This window comes from Doryrhamphus excisus, chromosome 6 (assembly GCF_030265055.1).
Source record: "Doryrhamphus excisus isolate RoL2022-K1 chromosome 6, RoL_Dexc_1.0, whole genome shotgun sequence".
NCBI classification, from domain to species: domain Eukaryota; kingdom Metazoa; phylum Chordata; class Actinopteri; order Syngnathiformes; family Syngnathidae; genus Doryrhamphus; species Doryrhamphus excisus.
Genome location: NC_080471.1, coordinates 19104702 through 19132548, shown reverse-complemented (window position 1 = coordinate 19132548; position 27847 = coordinate 19104702). Strand labels below are relative to the sequence as shown.

Sequence of the window (27847 nt, the reverse complement as noted above, 5' to 3'; positions counted from 1 at the left end):
TAACCACTCATCCGCCGTGCAGCCCTCCAAGCTAGTTTTCCATCAATATGTAGAAAGCATCTCTGCTCTCACACTAAGTCAACACATCTGTCACTGGGCAGCCCCACTGGGTTACTCCACCTCCTCATCTATTCACCCCTCCCTACTTTCATCTACCCCCCCCCCCCCCCTCTCCAACCGCTCTCCCCACCCCACAAGCCACCCTCCATCTGCTTCTCTCAAACTAATAACCCCCGCTCTCCATCCCCTCATCTCACACACACACTCCATCCTCACATCACTTCTGGATCCTACCCTCCCACAAGACAAAATGGAATGGTCTTACATACAATACAGTAGCGAAGCGGGCTGTACCATTGTGCAGTAGATAGGCAGGTGGCATCGGGGAGGAGTGCTGCAGAGAAAGAGAGACAGATGATGGGGAGAGAAAGAGACTGGATCTATCTTGTCTAATCCCTCAGCTCTGTCTGCGTGCTGCCTGTGTTGACAAAGTGATGCTCGTCATCCATAGGCTACCATCGCTCCACACTCACGTTTGAGTCTGATTGACGCACTACGGGATAGTGTAGGTTTGCCGTGAGGCTGGGACATCACCGAGTACTCATAAACTTCTGTTTGACTCCATTCTGGTAAGTAAACTACTTGTAATGTATTTCAGTTTTAATAGCTTTTCAAATATGTAAAATTTAAAATAGTGTCAAAAATTAAAAAAAATAGGACAAATATGTATTGTGTTATGTAACAACACAGATTTTTTTTTTATTAGACACAGACCAAACTGAGTGTGTAATAATCATAACGTCTGCTTTAATTGTGGGTGATTTGTATGGCTGCAAGTAAACACATCGTGACCAAGACACATTTAGGGTCTTTCATATGCTGTTAGAGTAAGATATAAGTTGAATTTATTAATAACAGAAAGCAGAGTAGCATCTGTTCAGCACAGATTGCTTGCCAATGTTATATAATGAATGCTCACACATTTATCACACTTCCTGTTGCATTCCTTATCTTACAAGACTTGGTTGTTTTTTTGAGTTTTTTTTTTTTTTTGAGTTTTGTATTTATATGACAAAAATGATAACAGACCCTTTCAAATTGTTTAACATTCGTTTATTTTGTTTTTGTATGTACCATTCAATGTCTTTAAACTCAAACATTTTTTGCTACCTTCCTCTTTGTTTACATGGCAAGATTCAAGTTTAACTCATTCATTCATTCATTTTCTATCGCTTATCCTCACGAGTGTTGCGGGGGTGCTGGAGCCTATCCCAGCTGTCTTTGGGTGAGAGGCGGGGTACACCCTGGACTGGTCGCCAGCCAATCACACGGTACATATAGACAAATAACCTTCAAGTTTAACTTCATCTTCCAATTCATTTTTCATTAATTCATTCCTTTTCTACCGCTTATGCTCACGAGGGGTGCTGGAGCCTATCCCAGCTGTCTTCGGGCGAGAGGCGGGGTACACCCTGGACTGGTCGCCAGCCAATCACAGGGCACATATAAACAAACAACCATTCACACTCACATTCATACCTATGGACAATTTGGAGTCGCTAATTAACCTAGCATGTTTTTGGAATGTGGGAGGAAACCGGAGTACCCGGAGAAAACCCACGCATGCACGGGGAAAACTTGCGAACTCCACACAGAGATGGATGAGGGTGGAATTGAACTTGGGTCTCCTACTGCGCACTAACCACTAACCCCAAAATGGGTTGTTAACCAACAACAATTGACCAACAATTGGTTGTTAATGATTGTAATAAATAAATAAATTATCCCAGGCACGTAAAATGCATAGCATTCATAGCTTTCACATATACAAAATCGGTCTCATAGAATTGACCGCCAATTTGCAATCATTTTTTCGTTATAATAGACTACATTCAATGATCACTATATCATTAGTGATCAACGATGCCAAATTACTACCACTAGCTGTCAATAATCATAATAAATGACCATGCATGTGTTTATCACCTTTAAAGGGACAGTTCAGATTTTTTGACATGAAGTCGTATGGCATCCCCATCAGCAGTGTAGTGCATCAGCGGTGACTTGGTCCCGTGAGTCGGGTTGTGGTCAGATTTCAGTGATGAGGTTAGTAGGTGGGGGCAGGGGGCCATTTTGGCTTCTCAAAACAGTATGCGTTGAAATGAGTAAAAAACAAAAATGCCTCATCAAAAAAAAAATCTGACCTCACAATCACTTTAACTATCTCCTATCGTATATACTGCATGTCCATTGTTGTGTATGTGTTACACAGTATTTACATACGCGGATGCAACGCGAGAGTCTCGTAGTTTTCCATACACAATAATGGACGCAGAGAGAAAGTAACGCCGACTGATTTGTCATGTCTGAAGTATTTAAGTGATGCAAATGTATTACTCTTTTCAACGTATATTGTTTTGAGAAGCCAAACTCTTCCCTTAAACGACCCCACCAACAAACCAGAACTACAAAATCCAACCAGAACTCAGCTCACGGGACAAAAATGGGGTGGTAAGTCACCTTTGATGCACTACACTGTTGATGGGGATACCATACAACTTCATGTCAAAAACTCAGAACTATCCCTTTAAGATGAAACATACCAACAGTCAAAAATTCATTCATTCATTCATTCTCCACCGCTTTTTCCTCACGAGGGTCGCGGGGGTGCTGGAGCCTATCCCAGCTGTCCTCGGGCGAGAGGCGGGGCACACCCTGGACTGGTCGCCAGCCAATCACAGGGCACATATAGACAAACAACCATTCACACTCACATTCATACCTATGGACAATTTGGAGTCGCCAATTAACCTAGCATGTTTTTGGAATGTGGGAGGAAACCGGAGTACCCGGAGAAAACCCACGCATGCACGGGGAGAACATGCAAACTCCACACAGAGATGGCCAAGGGTGGAATTGAACCCTGGTTTCCTAGCTGTGAGGTCTGCACGCTAACCACTAGACCACCGTGCCGTCAAGAGTCAAAAATTAAAAAAAAAAAAAATCTGTCTTTGGCAAACAGAAGCTGTAGGAATGAAATAAATGAGATAAGTAATAAACGTGAAATACACACACGGGGAAGAACAGCTAAAAGCCTCAGTTAAAATCATGCTGAGATGCAAAAAGGGTGTGGACAGGAGACCGACTAAGAAGGGGCTCTTTTTTTTTTTTTTTTTTTTTTTAGCTCAATCATCACTAAAATAAAATCAATGTATTGAAGTAAGCATGGACAGACACCTTCACTGTCCTTCAAACCCAGCTGGCGTCAGATCTGATGATGTTGCTGTAATGTAGTGCAGGTTACTTCAGCTACAATTTGATTCAAAAGACCGACTGCACTGCTTCTGAAGTGTGTGTGTGTGTGTGTGTATGAAAGAGGGAGTTCTTCCTGCTGTAGATAGGAACACGATGCATTATTAATTGTGTCTAAATGACTGGGCCGACTCTTCGGCTTCCTCTGTTCACATCTTTCACAGGCCTAAGCAGGCTTGTTTTTTTGTCTCAGATCATCACTTGCTATTTGTCGTATTGTAAAGCGTACTATACGCCAAGCAAGGAGATTATAATGTGATACAGTACACATCTAGACGGGCTTTGAGCTTTCTGCGGTGGGAGTGTTATATAAACAGCAGCCCCCTCAATCTAAAACATCCCGCTGTTGTTTAGCTCAGTCTCAAACAGGCTGCTCTTCAGTAGCACAGCAGCAGTATTGCAATATTTTAAGTGGTCTAGTACCCATGCAGATAAACATTGAAGCCATTTTCACATGCCGGAGTTGTTGCTTGCAAAAAAATCAGCATTATTCTGCAAGGTATGTGAGTTAGCACAGAGTAAGGGTGCCAAATTATATTCCATGGGAATGGAATGGAATGGCCTTTATTGTCATTATACAAGATGTACAACGAGATTGGAGAGCTTCTCCTTTCAGTGCAGTAGTCAAGTAAAAAAAAAAGTATATAAAAGTAGAGTAAAAAAGACAATTTAACAAGAAATATACAAGATGTATACAAGATATCCAAAATAGTATATAGTATAAACATAGTATTGCACAGGAGGGGCGGCACGGTAGTCTAGTGGTTAGCGCGCAGACCTCACAGCTAGGAGACCAGGGTTCAATTCCACGCATGTTCTCCGCGTGCATGCATGGGCTTTCTCCGGGTACTCCGGCGACCAGTCCAGGGTGTACCCCGCCTTCCTCTCGCCCGAAGACAGCTGGGATAGGCTCCAGCACCCAAAGTTCATGTCTGAACCATCTCAGTCTGGCCTCTGTGACTTTATCTCCAAGGTCTCAAACATGTAATGTCCCTCTGATATACTCGTTCCTGATCCTATCCATCCTGGTCACTCCCAATGAGAACCTCAGCATTCTCATCTCTGCTACCTCCAGTTTCACTTTAATAGTTTTTTGCTATAAATTGCTTGCTAAATTCCACCCTCGGCCATGTCTGTGTGGAGTTTGCATGTTCTCCCCGTGCATGCGTGGGTTTTCTCCGGGTACTCCAGTTTCCTCCCACATTCCCAAAAACATGCTAGGTTAATTGGCCACTCCAAATTGTCCATAGGTATGAATGTGAGTGTGAATGGTTGTTTGTCTATATGTGCCCTGTGATTGGCTGGCGACCAGTCCAGGGTGTACCCCACCTCTCGCCCAAAGACAGCTGGGATAGGCTCCAGCACCCCCGCGACCCTCGTGAGGAAAAAGCGGTAGAAAATGAATGAATGAATGATATTACACAGGAGCATATTGCATATTGCAGATATATTAATTTTAGTGCAATGGTAAATGTGTCATAGTGCAAATAATGACTGGTGTATACAGATGAGTAAAGTCACATATGAGTGTATTGTATTGGGTTGTTAAATAAAATAAATATGATTGAGGTAGTAACAGAGGCAGTGATAGAAATATTGCACATTTGCATTATGCTAATGACCGGGTACGTTGTATGTCTGAGTTCAGGGTGGTGATGGCTCTTGGGAAGAAGAAATGCATTTAGTTAACTGGAAATGTGCAAAATTCCCACTTTGTTTATGACAGGGAACTTAAGAACCTCTTACCTTGGCCTGGTTAAAACATACAATTTTTCCACTCTGCACTACACAAGCCCTGCATGATTGATAATACTTCCTGCATGCAGTATGAGTCCTTTCTGAAATGCTGCTTTGTTCAGTATGTATACTGAAATGCATCTGGGGGAAAAAAAAAAGGATGGATGATCACAGAAGTTCATACTGCTTTCATACACATGTCACACTCAGAAGAATTCAGCTATCAAACCAGCAGTGTATTTATAGTTTTTTCAAACAGGACTGGGTCCTCCAATGGGCCAAGAAGTACATCTTTTCCAGCACCATGGCTGCTGTTTTTTTTTTTTTTTGGAAATACACTGAAAACAAAACAGCTGCACTCACATGGGGTCGATTGAAGTGTGCTTCTTGGTCTTTGGTGGCAACAGGGGGGGGTGTTACATTTACATGCCCCATGCACTATACAGGAAAATAACTCAATATGAGTATTTTTGGACAGTCTTTGTGAGAGAAATTGTGCATTATTGTGTACAATTCCTAACCAAGTTTAAAACCAGTCAACCATCAGATTCCAATCTGACCCAACATCTGTTCCAGAAGCCACATCTTTCTGTGCCACTAATTAAAGGATGAGGCAGACAAAATAGCAGGATTAACTGTAGCTTATTCATGCATTGTGAAGTGCAATTTATATAAGATATGATTCTTGTTTTTAGTTTACAAATAAACATTCATTCATTCATTTTCTACCGCTTATCCTCACAAGGGTTGCGGGGGTGCTGGAGCCTATCCCAGCTGTCTTCGGGCAAGAGGCGGGGTACACCCTGGACTGGTCGCCAGCCAATCACAGGGCACATATAGACAAACAACCATTCACACTCACATTCATACCTATGGACAATTTAGAGTCGCCAATTAACCTAGCATGTTTTTGGAATGTGGGAGGAAACCGGAGCACTCGGAGAAAACCCACTACACACGGGGAGAATCGAACCAAGGTCTTCCCCATTGTAACGACGCTGGCAACCTTCAGCATAATCGACAACATTCTAATCAACTACAAACAAAACAAAGCGCAAGTTTTTGCATGATTTGGATTTCAGCAAAACAAAAAATATTGGACTTAACAAACAAGCCCATTTGGCCAGTATGATTCTGTTAAATCCAACAAAGCATTTTCTATTGAGTGTGACTGCTATATAATCCACCATGGGGCCAAAGAAAGTTAAATGTGCCAGAATTTGACAAAGAGGATAAATGCTATTGAATTTGAACTCGTCAGGATGTACGCAAAATTTGCACCAGCAATACCTCCATACATTCATCATATAAAATGTATTTTTGTGCACAAGGAGAACATGCAAACTCTACACAGAGATGCCCAAGAGTGGAATCGAACTCAATGAAACTTAATGAACTCAATAAACTTAATGAAAAAGGTAAACACAACCTGGAATTTATTCACAATTTTAAGTAAATTCATTCCATTATATTCCAGATTTGGAATCTCAGTCTGATGTGATTGCATTGAAGCTGTTGAAACCCATAGACTGGCCTGCTGCTGACTCCGCTATCAGATTAATTATGTTTGTGTTATGAGAAGACAGAGGGCAGATACGCTTGTGCCAGGCTGTGTAACAATGGCGAACTGATGAGGCTGCCATCCAGAATTTAATTTCCTGCTGCCCATCTGTCAGTAGCAAAATAGCCTGTACAAGTTGTTGGAAGGTTGGATCAATACTGCGTAACTGTCAATCGAAAAAGTCATTATGACTTCCATAATTTTCTGTCCGTTTAAATCAGGGATACTGAAATAAAAGTTTCAGAGCTCCAGTTTGTCAGGACATTTTCTTTATCAACATCATAATAAAATCAAGCATTATGAGTCCAAAATATTCCCCCTAATTTTTGGGAGGACCAAAAAGATTTGCTGCCAGCAGGGACTGACAGCTGATCGGGTGAATTCTATCAGTTTCTTCTCTTAATCTGCTGTGTGTTGTGAATCACTGCAGCAACGAGTGTCAGATTACTTATCTCGTTTTTTTCCCCTCGCCTGCCTTGGGATGACTTGGTGTTTTATGCCTCATGGCTGCAATGTGCATCCTTTGCACATTTTGCCTAGAATGCTTCCCCTTGCATCAAATGGGCCCCACCACCAAGAAGCTCACACCTTAAGACAGCTAATCGCTAGCAGCTTACGATCATACAACCGGAAACAGGCGGTCCTGCATGAAGGAGATCGATTGAAAACGGTCTCCAGCCAATCAGAACACACAACATAATGGACGGGTTCTCCTTTAGCCAATGAGGACTGTTTGTGGCTCTATATTTAGCTGGCTACTTCAACTCTCACATGAGTATTAAACAGACTATAAAACACCCAAGAGAGCACGGATAGAACACTCTAATACACCACAAGGATGCACAACACAATGTGCATTCATATGCTGTTAAAGCGGGACCTATAACACTCAATTTCTAGATCTTCCAGAATCTGCACCTACTCCAGCTGTATTTCTTTGGCTTTCCAAAACGGTCTGTTTTAATTTATTACGCCTCCGGGCACGCCCCCACGCCGCTGTAACTGGTCACTCTCCCAAGACAAAACAGTGCAGCCGAGCAGGGAGGGGGGCAGGCCCACAGCTTGTACCCGGGTACGTGTGAAACTGAGCTTTCTGAGGCATCCCAAACATCTGTCATAGCTCCCTTCCAAATGCGCAAACCTCATTATGTTAAACTTTAGCATCGTTTAATACAAGAATACAACATTCTAACAATATTTATAGAAGTATGAAAAAGTATAAAGAACATAATAGGTGCCCTTTAAAATAAGACCAAAGGAACGCTGTAATAGTGAAAATGCAATTACCAAGTGTGCAATGGATTTTGACTTGGTCGATTTGTGAGTCTTTCTATTGTTTTCTATTATGAAAATACTGGTTGCCATATGGGGCGGCACGGCGGTCTAGTGGTTAGCGCGCAGACCTCACAGCTAGGGCTCAATTCCACCCTCGGCCATCTCTGTGTGGAGTTTGCATGTTCTCCCCGTGCATGCGTGAGTTTTCTCCGGGTACTCCAGTTTCCTCCCACATTCCAAAAACATGCTAGGTTAATTGGCGACTCCAAATTGTCCATAGGTATGAATGTGAGTGTGAATGGTTGTTTGTCTATATGTGCCCTGTGATTGGCGACCAGTGATTGGTGTAACCCGCCTCTCGCCCAAAGACAGCAGGGATAGGCTCCAGCACCCCCGCGACCCTCGTGAGGAAAAAGCGATAGAAAATGAATGAATGAATGGTTGCCATATGTGGCTGGCAAGGCGGGGGTATTGCATTTTACATTGTACCGGGCTGTCCACATGCTGTGCTTGTGTCGGTGTCCGTCTGCATATGAACGGGATCAATGAACACAACACAAACAGATCGATAAATCCATTCATGAATAAATGATTATGACAAACCCTCAGATAGACATGAATAGATAGATGGATCTTACTCTACACTGGACAGGAATTATTCATTCATTCAGTCCGTCGTTGTTTGCCGACTCATCACTCTCTGCTGTGTCATTCTTTAAGGAAAACTATGTAATGGTAATGGTTTATTTCATTTGAACATGCATCAGATTACAATTGAATGCATCACATAATCAGTTCACAGTTCCACATGTCCAAAAGGAGTAGGAAGAAGCAAAGCTTATTAAAACCTACCCCTCCATCTGGTACTTTTACAATCAGTAACTGTTACATTTGTTCACTTCCTGCTTTCCTAATTTTTTTTTTGGCACATACCGAAGTACGAGGTGATATGACCATACAACGACATAATGGGTACCATAGTAACTGTAAGGGAGGCTTTGTATATCTTATTGTAAAGTGAGATCATATTTTTTTACTAAATAAAAAGCATAATATATACATTAAAGTGTTTTTTTTTCATTGTGTTTGGAAAATTAACTAATTATGTTTCTGTATTTTCAGACTCCAGTCACGGATACCCAACTGCATTTTCCCATATCAGGCTATGAGACAGTCATGAGAGGAATGCATTATTCCACACTGAATACAACAAATCCACAATAAGTGCAATAAGAGTGAAAAGGGACTCCGATTGAAATCATTTCCTCATCATGCTCTAACTGAAGGTTCATTCCACACCTCCATTCCAAAGGGTCAAGCAACCTCATTAATCTCCCAAAACACACCAACACACAGATACGCCATTTGGTGTAAACTTTAGTCAGCCCGGAGAAGAACAGAAGCAGGCAACATGGCTGACCGTTACCAAAACAACGTATACCATCAAAGCGGTGGTGGTGGTGGTGGTGACAGCTATGGGACGTATGGAGAAGATGTTGGAGATGGTCATGATGGATATAGTTACCAGGCCGAATACCCTCCCCAGGAAGAGGATGCTGCTAGTGATGCGACTGAAGGTCATGATGAGGAGGACCAGATGTACGAAGGGGAATATCAAGGAATACCGCATCCGGATGAGGTGAAGGCTGCACAGAGAGCTTCGAGGTGAGACCCGTGGAAATTCAAATTTAGTTAGCCCTTCAAGTTAGGATTTAGGATGTCTAATGTTTTTTTTAGGGCTAAATCTCGAGCTAGCGGTGCAGTCTCGGAACTGCAGGAGTTATCGGAACAGTATGAGGACATTATGGAAGACTGTGGACACGGGAAGTTCCAATGGATGCTCTTCTTGGTGCTGGGTCTGGCTCTAATGGCTGATGGAGTCGAATGTTTTGTGGTTGCATTTGTTCTACCGTCTGCAGAGAAGGATCTATGCCTGTCCAATGCGGAGAAAGGGATGTTGGGTAAGTTGTTCCACTTCCTTTATGTAAACGGGAATGTGTTCATGTCAGTGGGAATGTGGAGTCACAGGATGTATGAGGTGTGCTAAGACGCTATCTGCTGTGTGGAAAAGGCAGTTAGTAATTGAGTATAATAGGTACCCCTTTAACAGCATATGAATGCGCATTGTGTTGTGCATCCTTGTGGTGTATTAGAGTGTTCTATTATTTGCAACGGGCAGCCAATCAGATCCTTCAGCTCAGGGCTTGGGACTTTTTGGGTCTCCCACTTGACATTTTTACATTAATAGTTCTTCTCTTTCGGCGTTTTAGGTATGAATGTGAGTGTGAATGGTTGTTTGTCTATATGTGCCCTGTGATTGGCTGGCGACCAGTCCAGGGTGTACCCCGCCTTCCTCTCGCCCAAAGACAGCTGGGATAGGCTCCAGCACCCAAAGTTCATGTCCGAACCATCTCAGTCTGGCCTCTGTGACTTTATCTCCAAGGTCTCGAACATGTAATGTCCCTCTGATGTACTCGTTCCTGATCCTATCCATCCTGGTCACTCCCAATGAGAACCTCAGCATCCTCATCTCTGCTACCTCCAGTTTCACTTTAATTTACTTTCACGTTTTTTTGCTATAAATTGCTTGCTAAATACCACCCTCGGCCATCTCTGTGTGGAGTTTTGTGCAGGGTGTACCCCGCCTCTCGCCGAAAGACAGCTGGGATAGGCTCCAGCACCCAACGCGACCCTAAAGCGGTAGAAAATGAATGAATGAATGCTTGCTAAATTTTTTGGGCTCATTCCAATTTCTTTTTTTACATGTTGAAGCTCTCCTTAGAATCTCCAATAGTGCAAAATTATAATTCTTGCAATTTTTCAACTGGACTTAAAATTTTGATCAGGAGTGTAATCGGTTATGAGCTTTTTTTTTTAATCATACAATAAATAATAGTAACACTTTACCACACATATAAATGAACCTTAGTAAATGTCAATAATTTGCAGTACTGATGAGGAATATTATCTCGTGGTCACAGAGGAAGCAAAAATGAATGAGTTTGCGACTGGAGATAGCTTGCTGTGACCGACAGGGCGTCTTTATTGCTCTGCATATTTATCATCCTGCATATATTCTAGCTGCTTATTTGTATGCTGCAGCTGAAAGTGCAAGAGCACATACTTGTAGGTTTTTCCCATGTAGAACTTTAATGCAAAATTGTGGTGTGGCGGAGAAAGGCAACTAAACAGGAAGACTAATAACATAGAAAATAGTACATTGCAGAAGGGGGAATGTCGGGAAAACAAGCACGGCACAGGATGAGGAGAAAGCAAATGGAATGGTGAAATATGGGTGGAGCTAAGAAAGTGCTGCAGTGCAGCCAACGTGATATGTAGATTAATATATTCATGAATTGTGTCTAGCTACTATTTCTATATTGATATTATCATTCGTATGAATTTGGGTGTTTTTGTACGGTCACATAATTCAATAACATGTATAGAAAATAAAAAAGGAGGCGACATTACATGAATAGTTATTCCCACTGCTCCCCCCCCGTTGTATAGCCATCTGCACACTGGTGTTTGCTCCGAAGCCGCCTTATGCTTTCATAACATATGTCACGGTGCAGTGCAACATTTCAACAATGACCTATAAAGAATATGGGATTGGAAAAAAAAAAATATATATATATATATACTATATATATATATATATATATATATATATATATATATATATATATATATATATATATATCTCAATGGGAAAAATGTCCGACTTCACACTTGATGTAATGGAATTGGTTAGAATAAGGTCAATGGATTTGTTGCTAGTAGTTTAAAGAGCGTTTGTTTCCTACTGCAGGTCTGGTTGTCTTCCTGAGTATGATGGTCGGAGCGTTCGTGTGGGGTGGACTGGCGGACAAAGTCGGCCGTCGGCGCTGTTTGGTTGTGGCGTTAGCTATAAACTGCATCTTTGTATTCCTGTCCTCGTTTGCACAAAGCTATGGCTTCTTCCTCTTCTTCAGGCTGCTGTCAGGCATCGGGTAACTATTTCCATTACCATTACTTTGCTTTTTCACCATCATTTTATACCCAATATGTCAAAAACACATTACATAGCCACATTTCAAGTTACGGTATTGTTGCAGTGGAAATCTGAGGTGAGGCTTGTTCCTTTATTTTGAATTTCTCCATTTTGACTATAAAAATGATCTGGACTCCTTTCACTTTGCAGTAGTAAAATACATGTAATGGAAATACACATGTAAATTAGGCACTACTGAGATCTCAGAGCTATAAAGTTTATGAAGTAAATAGCATGTTAATATCTGGGATGCAGTGCATTTGCTTTCATTTTTCCATGTACTGTGAAGCTCGTATCATTTATTTAAAAGTCCACGTGCACAGACTGATGTTCCACTGCAGGACCAAGCACAATGCTTAAGCTCAGAATAACACTATTCCACTGGGAGACACACACACACACACTCAGAAATCAGGTCACGGCACAATGTGTATGATTCCCAGCCACAAACAGCTTGAAACGCATCAATACATGTCTTGTGGGTGTCGATTGTCATGGCCTGCCTTGTCTTATTGTCATGGATCTTCATGTGTGTATATATATATATATTATATATATATATATATATATATATATATATATATCCAGGCAAGGGAGGGCAGGTTTATTTATAGAGCACAATTTCTACACAAGGTAATTCAAAGTGCATCATTCCCGAAAACATAAAATCATTCAATCCATCCTTTTTCTATGCTGATTATACTCACTAGGGTCATGGGGTTATGCTGGAGCCTATCCCCACGGACATCGGGTCGCCAGCCAATCACAGGGCACATATAGACAAACAACCATTCACACTCACATTCATACCTGGCGCCACCCATAATGAGCTAGCTCTCAGTGTTCAGTCTCTATTTAATGATAAATGATAAATCATGTCAGGGAGCCATTAACCCTGTGAGTTGTGGTAGCAAACTATTAAGCACAGACTTCATAAATCTGATGGGTAATTCATGAAGGCAGCACGTTGATGGACTCGAACTGCTGATGATCCCTTTGACTGTTTTGGCCCCAACATTGGATTTCTCAATAGCCACGTTTACATGAGGAGTTTTTCTCTTTCCGAATGACCTTTCCGAAAGCAATGGTATACATGGAAAGGAATATTCCAATCGTGTGTCTACATGCGCCGCTATAATCAACCAGAATAGTCAATGGGGCATGCCCAGTAAAACGTAAACACCAACATCACGTGATGCCGACTTCCTCGAGTTTTTCTTTCACTTGTTGGAATAACTCCGTATTGCCAGTTTTTCCTTCGTCCAGTCTTGAAATTTAGTTTGAATCAAAAACGAACTTTCCGTAGCAGTCCAGTGCTGATTGCTCGCCTCTATTTTTTTAAATCGAAGAACGTCTCGAGCTACGTGTTACGTCATATCTCAGCATTCGCTGAAAGAACGCACCCGGGAACAGGAAAAGATAAAAGTTCAATCTTGCTAATATTTTATAATTAAGTTTGGCACATGTTTTATATAGATATGTATTTTCTTTTTTAATAAAACTGGACTTGTGAATGGCGTATAGAAGGGTTTAGATTCTGTTCCACAGATGGCGCTAATGCACACGAAAGCTGCTTGCCAACCGCCAATAAACAACAGAAGAAGAACGGAGTCTGACAACTTTCCGATACAAGATACCTCAATCGGATTGGGGAAAGGAATATTCCACCCCTGTGAATCCGATTATATATTCATTCGGATTAGCACTTTTCTTTCGGAATGAGGCGTATACAAAGGTTACATTCTTTCCGTTTGAGCAAATAACTCGAATGGAATTGGAATATTTGGGTCCATGTAAACATGGCTAATGTTGTGTCCAAAAATCATATTTTAAAAGTAATTATGAGCTTCCATAGCCTAGCAAGACAACCATCCATCCATTTTCTATGCCACTTGTCCTCACTGTAATTGAACAACTGCATCTCTCTTTCAGTATCGGTGGCACAGTACCAATCGTCTACTCGTACTTCTCCGAGTTCCTTCAGATGGACAAGCGAGGAGAGCATCTGTCCTGGTTGTGTATGTTCTGGATGATAGGTGGGATTTACGCCTCTTTCACTGCCTGGGGAATTATTCCCAGATATGGTATGAACCTCATGTAATTGTATTAAATGTATTAAATTGTTTATGTTTTTTTCAGTGCATTCATATCTTCATAAATGTATTTGTGCAGGTTGGGGGTTCAGCATGGGCACAGAGTTCCAGTTTCACAGTTGGAGGTTATTTGTTCTGGTTGCAGCTCTTCCTGCCATAGCTTCTCTGATCGGACTTACTTTCATGCCTGAGAGCCCCCGTTTCCTGCTTGAGGTGAGACTCGCTTTTTCCTGAAATTCCGAGAATACAGTCGGAATCTGGTGTGATGGAGTGATTTTATATGATACTGGAAATGTTTGTTTGGAGCAGAATGCCAAGCACGATGAGGCATGGATGATTCTGAAGCAGGTCCACGACACCAACTGGAGGGCCAAAGGACAGCCAGAAAAAGTCTTCACTGTGAGTACATAGAGATATCCATCTCTAAGGAGCGTAGGGCTTAAAGTTCAGCGCCGCTACAATGAATTTCCGTCACTTGGCGTGCGTCCTTTTGCTATAGCCAGGCTGTTCTAACACAATGCCTCCATTATTATATTCTATTATAAGAATGTATTGACCCTTTAAGTGAATATTTCTTGCATGTTTGCAAATACTGTGCTTATTAAACTAAAGAAAACATACTATTGACATTTGACAGGGTACAGTATATCATATATGATCAGCATTTTCAAATATGATAAACTGGTCGGATGCATTTTTCGCACAGCGCCTCCATGATCTTTCCCACACCCATCGATGCAGATCAATGTCATCTTAAGTTCTGAAAGTAGCTAGTACTGCACTCACAGGCATATACATTACAGTAAGTCACTGTTTTTTTCCATGTAACTTTATGGAAAAAAGGAAAAATTTGTGTCAGAGATAAGTACAATGCTATTGCAATGAGGTAATTCTCAACTGGTGGGATTAGGTTGCGGCTCTTTGCCAAAAAAAATCATAAAAAAATATTGTACTTTTATTCTGAAAGGGTAAGAGGCCGTTATGACTGGATGCAGCAGCCCCCCTGTCACCCAAAAAGTGCAGTTTTCCGTTTTTCCATTAGGCTACAGGATCAATGCAGAGACATCAGAGAAGGCTGCTGCAAGCACAGCAAGCTACCAAGCTAACTCGTTAGCTTCTCCGATTTACTTATTCTGAACTTTGAAAAAGCATTTCAAAAAGGGAGTGCGGCAGAAGGACAAAGTAAAAAGACAAATGTTTTTACCACTTCCACACAGAATGGGAGAACTGTTTTTCCACTTTGTCACGCGGCGTGATTGTAATGTAATATAACGTCAATGTAGTTTTATCGGGCGGCACGGCGGACGCGTGGTTAGCGCGCAGACCTCACAGCTAGGAGACCAGGGTTCAATTCCACCCCCGGACATCTCTGTGTGGAGTTTGCATGTTCCCCCCCGTGCATGCGTGGGTTTTCTCCGGGTACTCCGGTTTCCTCCCACATTCCAAAAACATGCTAGGTTAATTGGCGACTCCAAATTGTCCATAGGTATGAATGTGATCTGGTCAGTATAGAAAGCTTGTTGATGTGTGGTGCATGTCATCACTTGCCGTCAATATTGTCGCGTCGTTGGGAGCACTTCCTGGTTCCCAGCATGCTTTGCAGGCACCGTCTATGCAAATAGCTCTTCAGTTGCTAGTTTAAAGTAATGGTAATGGTTTTATTTCATTTGAACATGCATCAGATTACAATTGAATGCATCACATAATCAGTTCCACATGTCCAAAAGGAGTAGGAAGAAGCAAAGCTTATTAAATCCTACCCCTCCATCTGGTACTTTTACAATCACTGTTACATTTGTTCACTTCCTGCTTTCCTAATATAGTTTACGTTCGAGTATGAGGTAATATAACCATACAATGACATAATGGGTCATTGTCACATAGTTGTTAGTGATTATAACATAATTTCCTTGTAATTAATGCATTTTGTTTCACGGCTGATTGTTTTTTTTCCCTTTTCCTTTAGGTTACACACATCAAGGCTCCTAAGACAGCAGAGGATGAGTTAATCGAGATTCAAAGTGCAACAGGAACGGCTGTGCAACGGTGGGCAGTGCGCTCCCTTACGCTCTGTAAACTGGTATGTACATCACAACCAGTATAGGAGAACAACATCAAGTCCCAAACATCTACCTTCTACAGTAAATATAGTAAATATATATCTAAAATATATATACATATATGGCTGTCTGATGTCATATGACATTTAGAAAGTGACGTTTACACGATCGACTCAAACTACTTTGGCGATCTGCTGGTAGCCCGCAGTTGACGTAATGGGCACCCCCGCTGTAATCAGATACATATGGAATGTGTACTTATGTTCTGGTCCCAGGTGGTGAAGAACGTTGTATCTCTCTTGTCTGCTGAACTGAGGTTGGCTACCCTCTTCATGGCCATTATCTGGTTCTGCATGGCTTTCAGGTTAGCTCACACTGTATTGTCTTTAAATTTAATAGCAACTCATATATGCCTTTATGTTACACTGTTTTGTCACAGTTACTATGGCCTTTCCGTGTGGTTCCCAGACATGATCAAGCACCTTCAGTATGAAGAGTATCAGTTAAAAGTCAAGGTAATGTTTGTGGTGTTATTACTTTCTGTAAATCATTAAAAAATATAATATATAATGTATTGAAATCCATGTACACATACAAAATAATGATGCCTATAGTCGATGTTTTTTAGGTGTTCCATAAAGAAAAAGTGGAGAACTTTCATTTCAACTTTTCCTTGGAGAACCAAGTCCATAAAGAAGGGGAATACATCCATGACAAGTAGGTGCCATTTTACCACTCTCTGGACACTAAACTCATTTCATTTCCTGATTCATACATATGCAAATAAAATCATACAATCATAGGACTATTCTGTTTACACTTAGTGGATGAATATTGAAATGTTGAACTTAATTTTGTTGCACGTTCTCTGCATAATCCTGAGCAGGCAATGTGCTGTAAATAATCTTACTGGGCTGCGTGCATCTGCTGCATTATGGATGCGGCGGTATCAGCATTTCCTGTCTCGGCATCCCTAGAACCTTGTGCTGATTACACAAGGACTAATGCGGCAATCATCCATTTCATTTGTTGGTATCACAATGTGCACGCTGTGATTATGTGTATGAGAAACATTAGCTACATGTTAGCGAGTTAGCATTTTGTTAGCCATATGTACTGCAGTTGTCAAAGTGATAGAGGCGCGATCATGTGGATTGGCATACATGGTGTTTAGGCTAATGGTGGTCACGCTAGATACTGACTGCACATTTTGGAGTGGCCTTTTATTGGGGCCAACCTAAGTCACACCTGTGCAATTAACATGCAGTATAATCATGCATCTTTAACACAGTTTTCCATATACAGTATGTAACCACTACTACTGTATAATACTTGACTTCTATGCTATCTGCAGAATCAAATAACCAGAATGGGACTTCACTTTAATACAGTAAAAGGTTTCAAACAAGTTTTCCGCTTGGAGGCTGTGTAGACCATCATGCTGCCATTTTTTTTAATTGTGACGTTCATGTCCGTACATGCGGCAAAGCTTGTTTTTCCGTAGCAGTACTATCCAGTAGAGATTGACTGCTATGTATTACTGAGACCATTCTGCTCATTCTGCAAAACCCCGGGCAATAGAAGTCAAGAGTCCCATGTTTTCTTTGTCTGTTGGCTTGTTTTTGTACCCCATCCCATGCCCATAGGTTCATCAAAATAGAGCTGAAGTCAGTCAAGTTTGAGGACTCATTGTTTGAAGACTGTCACTTTGAGGACATCAGGTCCACTGACACGGTGTTTGAGAACTGCACCATACGCAACACTTTCTTCACCAATACAGGTGGGTTCAGATGGAGCAGATCAGGTTCGTTCGAGCTCAACTTGATTGACGGTAGTAGAAAACGCCACTCCACTTGCTGTGTTGTTTAAAACACCCAAGTCATACTTGGATGTCATACTTTAAAGTAATAAAACATGATATTTATGTGTGTGTATCTGTAGGTAGACAATGCAATTACTGTCATTTTTGCTGTTGATCTAATACAGCGATGCGGGTAATTTATGGCTAAATTCTGTTCATCTTACAAAGAACACTAAACTCATCACACAGCAACTTAACCCTTAAAGCTCGCAAAAAAGTCGCAAAAATTGAGACAAGCAAAATTGCAGAATTTGACACGCCACAGAGACAAATATAATACCTTACTGGTAGCAGCCCACTGCCCACTATGACAGTCCACGAAACAGCATATTTTGGAGCTTCGCTGTGTTGTGGATTGCAGCAGGAATGTAAAAAAAAAAAAAAAACCACAGGAATAGCGACAGTTGTGGGAGATGAGCTTGTTGGGTATCGTTGAGACAGGGCTCTGACAATTTATGAGCCTGGTAACGTCACAGTATGCAAATTAGATGACTTAATTTACTCCCATCACAAACTTTGGGTCATACTGATGATTTTTCTCATTTACAGTATGCATTTATCTCTAACCGTTTTTAAGCTACTGTGTGAAATAGAAATATTGTGTTAACACTCAAACGCTGGAACAAAGAAATATACAAACAGGTATCAATATGAGTTTAACACAAAGTTTGCCCATTATGCATCCCTGAGCAAAGCAAAGCTGGGGCGCTGCAATGATGTCAGACTCCCTCTGGTGGACAGATGCAGCATTGCAGGACAATCCATCCATCCATTTCTACAATGAAATGCTTTAATAGTATTTTTCCTTTTCAACTCGTACTTGTACCTGTTTATATATTTCATATGTACAACTTTTGGCCATTAAGTTGCTGTATGATGAATTTAGTGTTCTGTGTAAGATGGCACCGTGATTCAGATTGATTGACAGGCTTGTTATTTTCAGAGCTCATGAATTTATGGTATAATACACCTACAAATCAAGGGTCGTGTTATGCCCCTTTGCAGGCCCTCTTGTCTAATATTTGTGACTTCTGCTACCTGTGTCCTTCTGGATAAAAGGACAGACCCATATATTTGTGTCATGACAAACTGCCATTTGTGTCAGTGATATGTATCGTATATAGCATGACAATATCTTCCACCTTACGTGTAATGGTCTTCCTATGCTCTGCAGACCTGAAGAAGAAGTTCATTGACTGTAAAATGGAAAACAACACCTTTGAGCACAATAAACATGGCTGCCACCTAGACACCGTTGAAGAGAATGATGTCCTGATATATTTGGTCAGCTTCCTCGGCAGTCTGGCTGTGTTGCCTGGCAACATCATCTCTGCCCTCTTCATGGAGAAGATTGGCAGAGTCAGGATTATAGGTGATGTTTATTGTACTGTATTTTGTATTTGTATCAACAAGATCCAAGGTTAATTTTATCATCACTATACCTCAATAATGTAACTGAATTGTCACTTCACCAACAACAAATTCAACTTTAAATTCACTATATTTCCTTTTCCTCAAGCTAATTTGTTTTGTTTGTCTCTCCTTATATTTAGTTTATTCTCGTAAAATTGTGATTCTTTTCTCTTTAGAATACTGTAATGTTTTTCCTTGTATTTTGTTTTACTTTAGACTTGTAAAATTACAGCTGTTTTTTTTTCCCATGTCTACTTTGGTATTTTTTTTGTATTTCAGTTATTTTCCTTAGAAGTTTGTTTTCATAATATTATCACTTTATCCCCATAGTATTTGTATTTTATTCCCATAACATCTTTTGCAACCTTATCTGCCAAAACGTACAACTTTTATTTTGTTTCTCATGTTATGATTTTTTAAAAAAAGTCTATTTTCTTGAATATTTCAACATTATACAAATAAAATGACATTATTATTCCTCAAATGACATTATTCTCATTAAATTACATTTTTTTCTCTTAGTAATTATTTTTTGTAAAATTACAGCTCTTTTTTAAGTTTTCTTTTTAAATTATATTTTTAGAATGTGCCATGGGCCAATGAAAAATGGCACCCAGGCCACACTTTGGACACCACTGGAGTAAAATATTCTTGTAATATTCAGAGAATATAATATTTTATTTCATACACATAAAACACTAATATTAACTACTATTATTAACTAGAAAAAGCTCAGTAGAGCACAAAAAGCGTAGTAGGTGTATCAAAATATGATTTGGATTGTGGGCCGACAAAAATGCTTTCATCGTAACTCAAATAGTAAAAAAAAAAAAAATTCTAGCTTGGGATGGGGCTGCAGTGATTAGCTTAGTAAAGTTGGATTTTCAAACATTCTTGTGATTTTTATTATTTTACTCATCCTTGTCTCCCCAGGTGGCTCCATGCTGATCTCTGCGGGCTGTACATTTTTATTGTTCCTGAGCTTCACCCAATCGGCAATCATCGCTTTACAGTGTCTCTTCTGTGGCGTCAGTGTGGCTGCATGGAACGGCATCGAGGTGGTGACGGTGGAACTGTACCCTGCTTCTAAAAGGTACCAGGATGTATCACAACTGTATGAATTCTATACATATTTAGTGGTAAACTGTTTTATATCACACTGATAATTTATTGGCCGCAAGATGGTCAACATGTCTGCCTCAGAGAACAGAGGTTCTGGGTTTGAATTGCAACCCGGACCTTTAGGTTGCTGTTGGGTTAAGTGTACTCTAAGTGGGGGGGGAATAAATATGGCGGAATTTGTTAAGTAAATAGTAAGAATTATTAAGTAATTTGTGTTGGACTGAGTTAAATAAACTATTTAATGCCCAATTTGTGTAATTGGTCAACCAAGAGGGATTTTGGCTCACTCCTCTTTACATACGCAGTCCAAATCTTCAATGTTTTGGGGCTGTCACTTGGCAACTCAAAGTCTCAGCTCCCTCAGAGATTTTCTGTGGGATTAAAGCCCGGAGACTGTGAGCAATGTGTTGGTTCTTCTTGCCTGAGCCATATGGTTTCGGTCTTTGCCAAACTGGAGGACTCACATCCACCACCCATCTTCAGTGTTCTCTGAATAGGCCAGGAGGATCTGATCCAAGATTCTATGATGGTGAATGTGGTGAAGTCTTCCTGTACCCTTAAATTGAGGAATCAAAAGCAGTATCGGCCACAAATATCGGCCCAAGCAAAATGGGCCATCGGCTAAGGGTGATGGAAAAAAATCGGTATCGGCATCGGCCCCCCAAAAAAAACATAATCGGTCCATCCCTACCTACTACCCCCACTATGGTGTGAACGGTTCTATGTACTATGTCTCTATGTACCCTATGATTGACATCCCAAATTCTGTCTATATCCCAGGGCTACAGCCTTCGGCGTCTTGAACGCTCTGTGTAAGCTAGCTGCAGTTCTTGGCAGCTCCATCTTTGCCAGTTTTGTGGGTATCACCAAGATCATCCCCATCCTGCTGTCCTTTGCCGCCTTGGTCTGCGGAGGTCTGGTTGCCCTCAAATTGCCCGACACACGAGAGAAGATCCTCCAGTGAGGTTTATTAAAAAGGGAGCGTTCCAAGACATGCGTACAATGTTTGCTTGATGTGGAGGTCTTTGCAGCACCACTGGACTTTTACTGCACTTTTCTTTCAAGAATGCAAACAGCTAACACCTTTAAAATGTAAAATGGCGTGTTATGATGTTTTTCATGTTGGTTAAGGCTGATTCATATTTGTGTGATAAACAGATGGATAGTTTGTAGTTTGTTTAAAAGGCTCAGGCATCAGGGATGATGTGTGAAAATCATATTCCACATGATGGTGTTACTTGAATGACCACAATTACTGTACATTTACATAACTAACATTTGGTTCTCATTCCACCTGCTCTGTGTTGAATGCATGATGGGGAATGACATCACCAACAGACCACCTTTTGGGGGAAAAGTCTGAAAATATATTAATATTTACAGTAGTGAACAACTAACAACCCCATGCTGTTTGTCCAAATATTTTTTAAAGGCGTCTATCTCTCTCTGAAATGGTGTAAACAATATCATATTTGACTTTCAGTATTGTTTTACAATTTTATGTGTATCTTAAAGCACTTTGTGGTTATAGTAACTGGCAAATTGTATTAATAGCAATGGCAGTGTATTATTATTAATAAACTTCACAATAATAATGTTATATAATTAGGATATTTCCAACATCTGCAGGCGTACCCAATGACATGATATACTGGGAACAAAAATTGGTCATTTTAGTTATAAACATAGTACATATTTACAGATGGGGGCTAGTGGTCAGCGTGCAGACCTCACAGCTAGGAGACCCGGGTTCAATTCCACCCTCTGCCATCTTTGTGTGGAGTTTGCACGTTCTCCCCGTGCATGCGTGGGTTTTCTCCGGTATCCTCCCACATTCCAAAAACATGCTAGGTTAATCGGCGACTCCAAATTGTCCATAGGTATGAATGTGAGTGTGAATGGTTGTTTGTCTATGTGTGCCCTGTGATTGGCTGGCGACCAGTCCAGGGTGTAACCCGCCTCTTGCCCAAAGTCAGCTGGGATAGGCTCCAGCACCCCCACGACCCTCATGAGAATAAACGGTAGAAAATGAATGAATGAAAATTTACAGATGTCCAACAGTATGCCTGACGTTTACATTCTCTATCAGGGAATATTAATATATTTTTGGAGGATCAGATGGTTAAATGGTGGGGATTGTAGCAAACATATAAAACAGTTGGGGCCTGATCTAGTAAGATCCCGAACCAATTTTGGGGTGCCAATCACCCTACATAAATGAAAATGTTGTGTCTGCTATGGGTCTGCTGGGGGTCGGCAACCTTTACCATCAAAACAGACATTTTACTTCTTCTTCCAGTAAAACATAAATAAATAAATGCCAGTAGCTGCAAAACATTACACCGCTTATTAACTTAAAATATTTTAATTTTTTTTTTTTACATTACTTGTTCTAACTACAAAATTTTTAAAATAATTTAGACACAGAACTGGCAGGCTTGTTGAGCGCTTTCCGTATTTGTGTAAAATGAAAATAGCCAACTTTAACATAAAAAAGCCCATCAGAGTTCAAATATCTGCAGTGTTTGCTCAATAGCGCTTACACCTGCGCCAAATTAAATGTCATCAGTTTGCCTACTTTTGATGTTTGCTGCCATTCTATTGATCCTGTCCTTGATTGCCTTTGCAGAGTGGCATTCTTTCATTTTCTGAATAATTTCCTGTTTTTTTTTTAATAAGATAAGAATAGATTTTCTGATATTTTATAAACAATTTCTTCACGTAGTCGACGTCTGTGAACAGCATCACCTTGCTTACAATCATCAGTGCAGCTCAGTATTGACAACTTGGCAACTTTCTCTCCAAATCTGTTGACTTATTTTTCATGGCGTCTGGAGACTTTCCTGGTATTTGGGGACTTAACAGTGAAAGCATGTATTGTTCTGTGATTGCTGCCAAAAGCAAAGCACTCCCAAGCCGTCAGCTCCCGGGTCACACTAACCATTCATGCGTGGTCATATACAAATACTGTTTGTATAGCAGTAACATACTCATACAACTACATAGAACACTGTGTGTGTACATGTGGATGATGCAGTCCAGTCATTTTTCTTGTACAGTTTTGACATTGATGTATTATTGGGTTGGTGGGCTACTTGTGTTGCGATGGATTGTTTAAGTGATTAAGTGCATGTCTGTCTGATGTTTTCTCTTGGCGTGTTTATGTCTGTCAACACTTATCCACACATACGGGCTTGTTTGTTGACTTGTCTTCCCAAAAACCAAAATATACATTCTGCTGTACAAATAACTCCTACTACACCGCTTTGTTTATATTCAGTCAACAGAAGGGTGGTGTAGCTGTGTCGTTTGAAAGCGATCATCCTTACACGGGTGCAACATGTACACGTATGACATCATGAAATCACTGCTGTGTAAGACGGGCCTCTGACAATAGCTGCCGCACTTTAAAACAATGCCAGTGATTATTACAGTTGATCAAAATACAAACCTCAGATCACAGTACTAGGTACTAAAGTCGAAGTCCAAGAAAAACTAAATAGTCCATATAATTTCTGTACAGGTCAAATGTTTTTTAAACATTATTTTTCATATTTTATACTCTCGCTTTTCTGTTGGCTGAGATGTCCAAAAGTGTTTACGTTATTATTTATTGTATTGTGTTGCTACAGTGCAGCTACAAAGTGTAAATCAAAGACACTGAGAGTCCTTCCTTTCCATTGACCATGTTTACATGCGCACATAGTCCAGATAAGGTTCATAAATAGGACTATTCCATGTGATTATATGTCTTGACATCAAAAAGCCAGACCCAAAGACAAAATGATTGCCTTCAGGAATATTGTGTGCATATAAACGTAGTGATTGTTTGATGTATTGTCAAGACACCGATAGTAACAATGAAAGAAAAAGAAAAATAACTAACCAATGGTTTATAGTATTTTGGTTTTCCCTGTGTCTTCAATTGTGTCTGACAACAGAGAGAGCAAAGGCCGCCATTTTGTCTTTGATTTGGGATTTCATAGGTGCTTTGATTTGGATACTAATGTATTTGTGGCAATGATAAATCAGACCATTAAATCAATATTGTCAGTGCAATATTTCTTTCATTTTTACAGAGTTAATTATCCATAAAATATAAGTAATTTTCAAAGTAACTCACATATCCGGCGGAAGTGTCGACCATGACTTCGAAGTTAAGACCACAAACAGCTTTTTGGTGTTGCTCGACTCCACAATGCGAGTGATGAGACCCAATGTGCAGGTAAATATATATTTTAATTATACTTATTCATGTTGAAACAGCGGCAGGAATCTACAACATAGAGCTGAAACATTCATAAATACTCCGACGACGGCTAGCGCTACAAATTGACAACAGGTGCGTGAGAACAGAAAGGTAAAACAAGAAAAACAGGACGGAGCAAAAACGGAAGTAATACAAAATAAGAGCATAAAACCCGGAAGTAAGGCATCAATAGGAACAGACCGTAACAACAACTAATTAAATAGATGTATTTGCATTTTTTTCTACCCAAAACAAATAACGTTTTCTTGTTATCCTTTTAATGTAGTTTATTGACAAGCTCAATATACTTATCAATAGTAATGCTCCCCCATCCACCTTTTAGGTGATTTACATTAAATAAATTGCACTCCTATAGAACTTAATTATTTGAAAATTAAATATATACTATTGAAAGTTGAAAAAAATCAATAAATCCTATAAATAAGCCCTCCTGTTTTTTGTCATTTCAAATTAAACCATCCAATTAACCTACTATTGACAAACAGCAAAGGATAAACAAGGCAATAATATTATGTTTATACAACACCATTAAAAGGAAAATGGGGGCATCATCAGGCTTTTGATTTAGTTTTGAATCATAATTGTTCCATTTCATGTTGGCAATCGTACTCTCAATGGATTGATCCACTGCCAAGATCCCAGAACCGAAACCAGCCTGGTTATTATCTTCTTTGAACTCGTCTTTCAGCTGTAATGACAAATAAGGCGCAATCTTATTTATAAGATTTATAATAATAATTCGTAATCATATTTATAGGTTTGCAGAATGTACAGTAGGGATTGATAGCTAATAAACTACTGAAAAAACAGCTCAGTAGATAATGATCCAGAACAGACATTTTCAAAGTTTTATACTGCCGATTCCAATCCTGGTCCTCCAGGACTGAAATTGGCCAAAATGTGTTGGATCCCGGATCCGATCCGGAAGTAGAGACAAGACAGTCCGAAGTTTCTCAAAAAAAGAGGTTACTTCAAGACGTCTCTCAATGGTAAGTAGCTTTAGCATTTTTGTGTTTTGTTTTTTTTTACAGCAGAGCGCTTATCTTGCTTACACTCACTCCCATATAAGGAAGTCTCCCTGTGACATCACAAAGGAACAATTTTACCACGCCTTTTGAAACCGAGCGTTTTGAACCATCCCAAACTTCTTTCAGGGCTCACTTCCAAATGCGGAAACCTCTTAATCTGAAACTTTGGCATAGTTTAACACAATAATACAATATTTTAACTACATTTATAGGTCAGAAAAGTGGAAAAAGCATAATAGGTTCCTCAAAGTATACAAGTTGTGTTAATTGATGTAATCACGACGTATTGAAGAGTGGTCTTATATCGTGGCCAACCTAAGAATCAAAGAAGTGCATTGTGCCCACTAACGCAGATTTAGGCAGATCTGTGAAACAATATTTCAGCGAAACAGACCTTTTGTGTATTTAAAAAAATAGTTTAGATCTTTTGAGTTCCGCTCATGAAAAATGGGAGAAAAAACAAAAGTGCGTTCTTTCAAAAGTGAAGCGACACACTGGGAATTTTCCCAATTGCCCCAATTGGACCTGGATGTGACTGACCTGTGAAACCAGAGTCAAAGTCCGAGCTGGGAGAAGTCCACACGGTACTGTTGTAAGAGGGAGGGGCCAAAGAAGTGGGGGGGCTGGACCTGAGGGAATAAAATATGAATGGATTTATACAGATTCAATATTCATTAATTCATTCATTTTCTACCGCTTATCCTCACTAGGGTCGCGGGGGTGCTGGAGCCTATCCCAGCTGTCTTCGGGCGAGAGGCGGGGTACACCCTGGACTGGTCGCCAGCCAATCACAGGGCACATATAGACAAACAACCATTCACACTCACATTCATACCTATGGACAATTTGGAGTCGCTAATTAACCTAGCATGTTTTTGGAATGTGGCAGGAAACCCACGTATGCACGGGGAGAACATGCAAGGGTGGAATCAAACTCAGGTCTCCTAGCTGTGTGGCCTGCACGCTAACCACTTGTAAAATATGTATTAAAAAAATAACAACAAAAACAATAACTGACTATTTTCTTAGCAAAAACACTTTTCACACTTTTCCACAAACTTGGATTTCGGTTTCGGAACCGGAGGGTCCAAGTTGGAGTCCCATTGTTGTCAAGGCTCATTCACACTCACATTCATACCTATGGACAATTTGGAGTCGCCAATTAACCTAGCATGTTTTTGGAATATGGGAGGAAACCGGAGTACCCGGAGAAAACCCACGCATGCACGGGGAGAACATGCAAACTCCACACAGAGATGGCCGAGTATGGAATCGAACTCGGGGTCTCCTAGCTATGTGGCCTCAATATGATCCATAAAAATCTATTATTTATAACTGTCTTCTTACCAAGTTACTTTTTTTCTTTTTTTTCTTTAAAGTTAAAAAAGGCGTGAGATAAACATCCTACCTGTCCCAAGAAGTTGTGACATCATCACTCTCATCTCCTCCAGTCAGGGCAATAGTCCACAGCGTGACAATGGTTGCTACAGAGATCAGTGCTAAGAACACACACACAATACACAACCTGCTGACTCTGCGTCTTTTCTCCATTGCCTAACAAACAACACAAGCAAACTGAATCAGTGAATCGGATACTGGACACAACGTAGGACCAAAAAAATAATAATCCCCTTTATCGTCCATTTAAGTTATAAATGCAATTTTATCCAAAGTATGCTTACGTTCTAGGGTCTCGGATCCAAAGTGACAAGAAGCTGTTAACTTCTTCTATAACTCTTCCTAAAAAATGGATGACGTATTAGGAAGTAGTATGCAGTTAAATTATGTGACATGGTGATAAGATATAAAAAAATATATTGCTCTTAGGTACTTAGAGTATCTATAACAATGTTCAGTGCATGTTCCCACAGCCCTCATAAAAAAAAAAACTGCATGAGTTCACACATGAATGCTACAAAGATTTATTACCTTTATGGCACGGTGATGATAATTCAAGCCTTTGTTGTTCTCATCGTAAACATTTGTTCATTTCCTACTGCAATCCTGTTCAGGTACATCATGTTTTTTTTTTTTATACTGTGGATAAAAAGGACACATTTTTTTAACAATGCAAAGTAAATT

At 40.3% G+C, this 27847-nt stretch overlaps 1 protein-coding gene across 1 annotated transcript; it reads left to right on the top strand.

Annotated features, from left to right (window-relative positions):
- The first annotated feature begins 311 nt into the window (after positions 1-311).
- On the top strand, positions 312-27847 carry LOC131130998 (synaptic vesicle glycoprotein 2B-like). The gene is made up of 17 exons (XM_058075245.1): positions 312-629; positions 9008-9550; positions 9623-9846; positions 11697-11877; positions 13851-14002; positions 14091-14224; positions 14321-14410; positions 15978-16091; positions 16347-16435; positions 16511-16586; positions 16700-16788; positions 17718-17851; positions 19107-19304; positions 20279-20438; positions 21248-24692; positions 25619-25726; positions 27145-27847. The coding sequence occupies exons 2-15, from the start codon at positions 9297-9299 to the stop codon at positions 21429-21431; spliced, it is 2079 nt and encodes a 692-aa protein (XP_057931228.1). The 5' UTR covers positions 312-629; positions 9008-9296; the 3' UTR covers positions 21432-24692; positions 25619-25726; positions 27145-27847.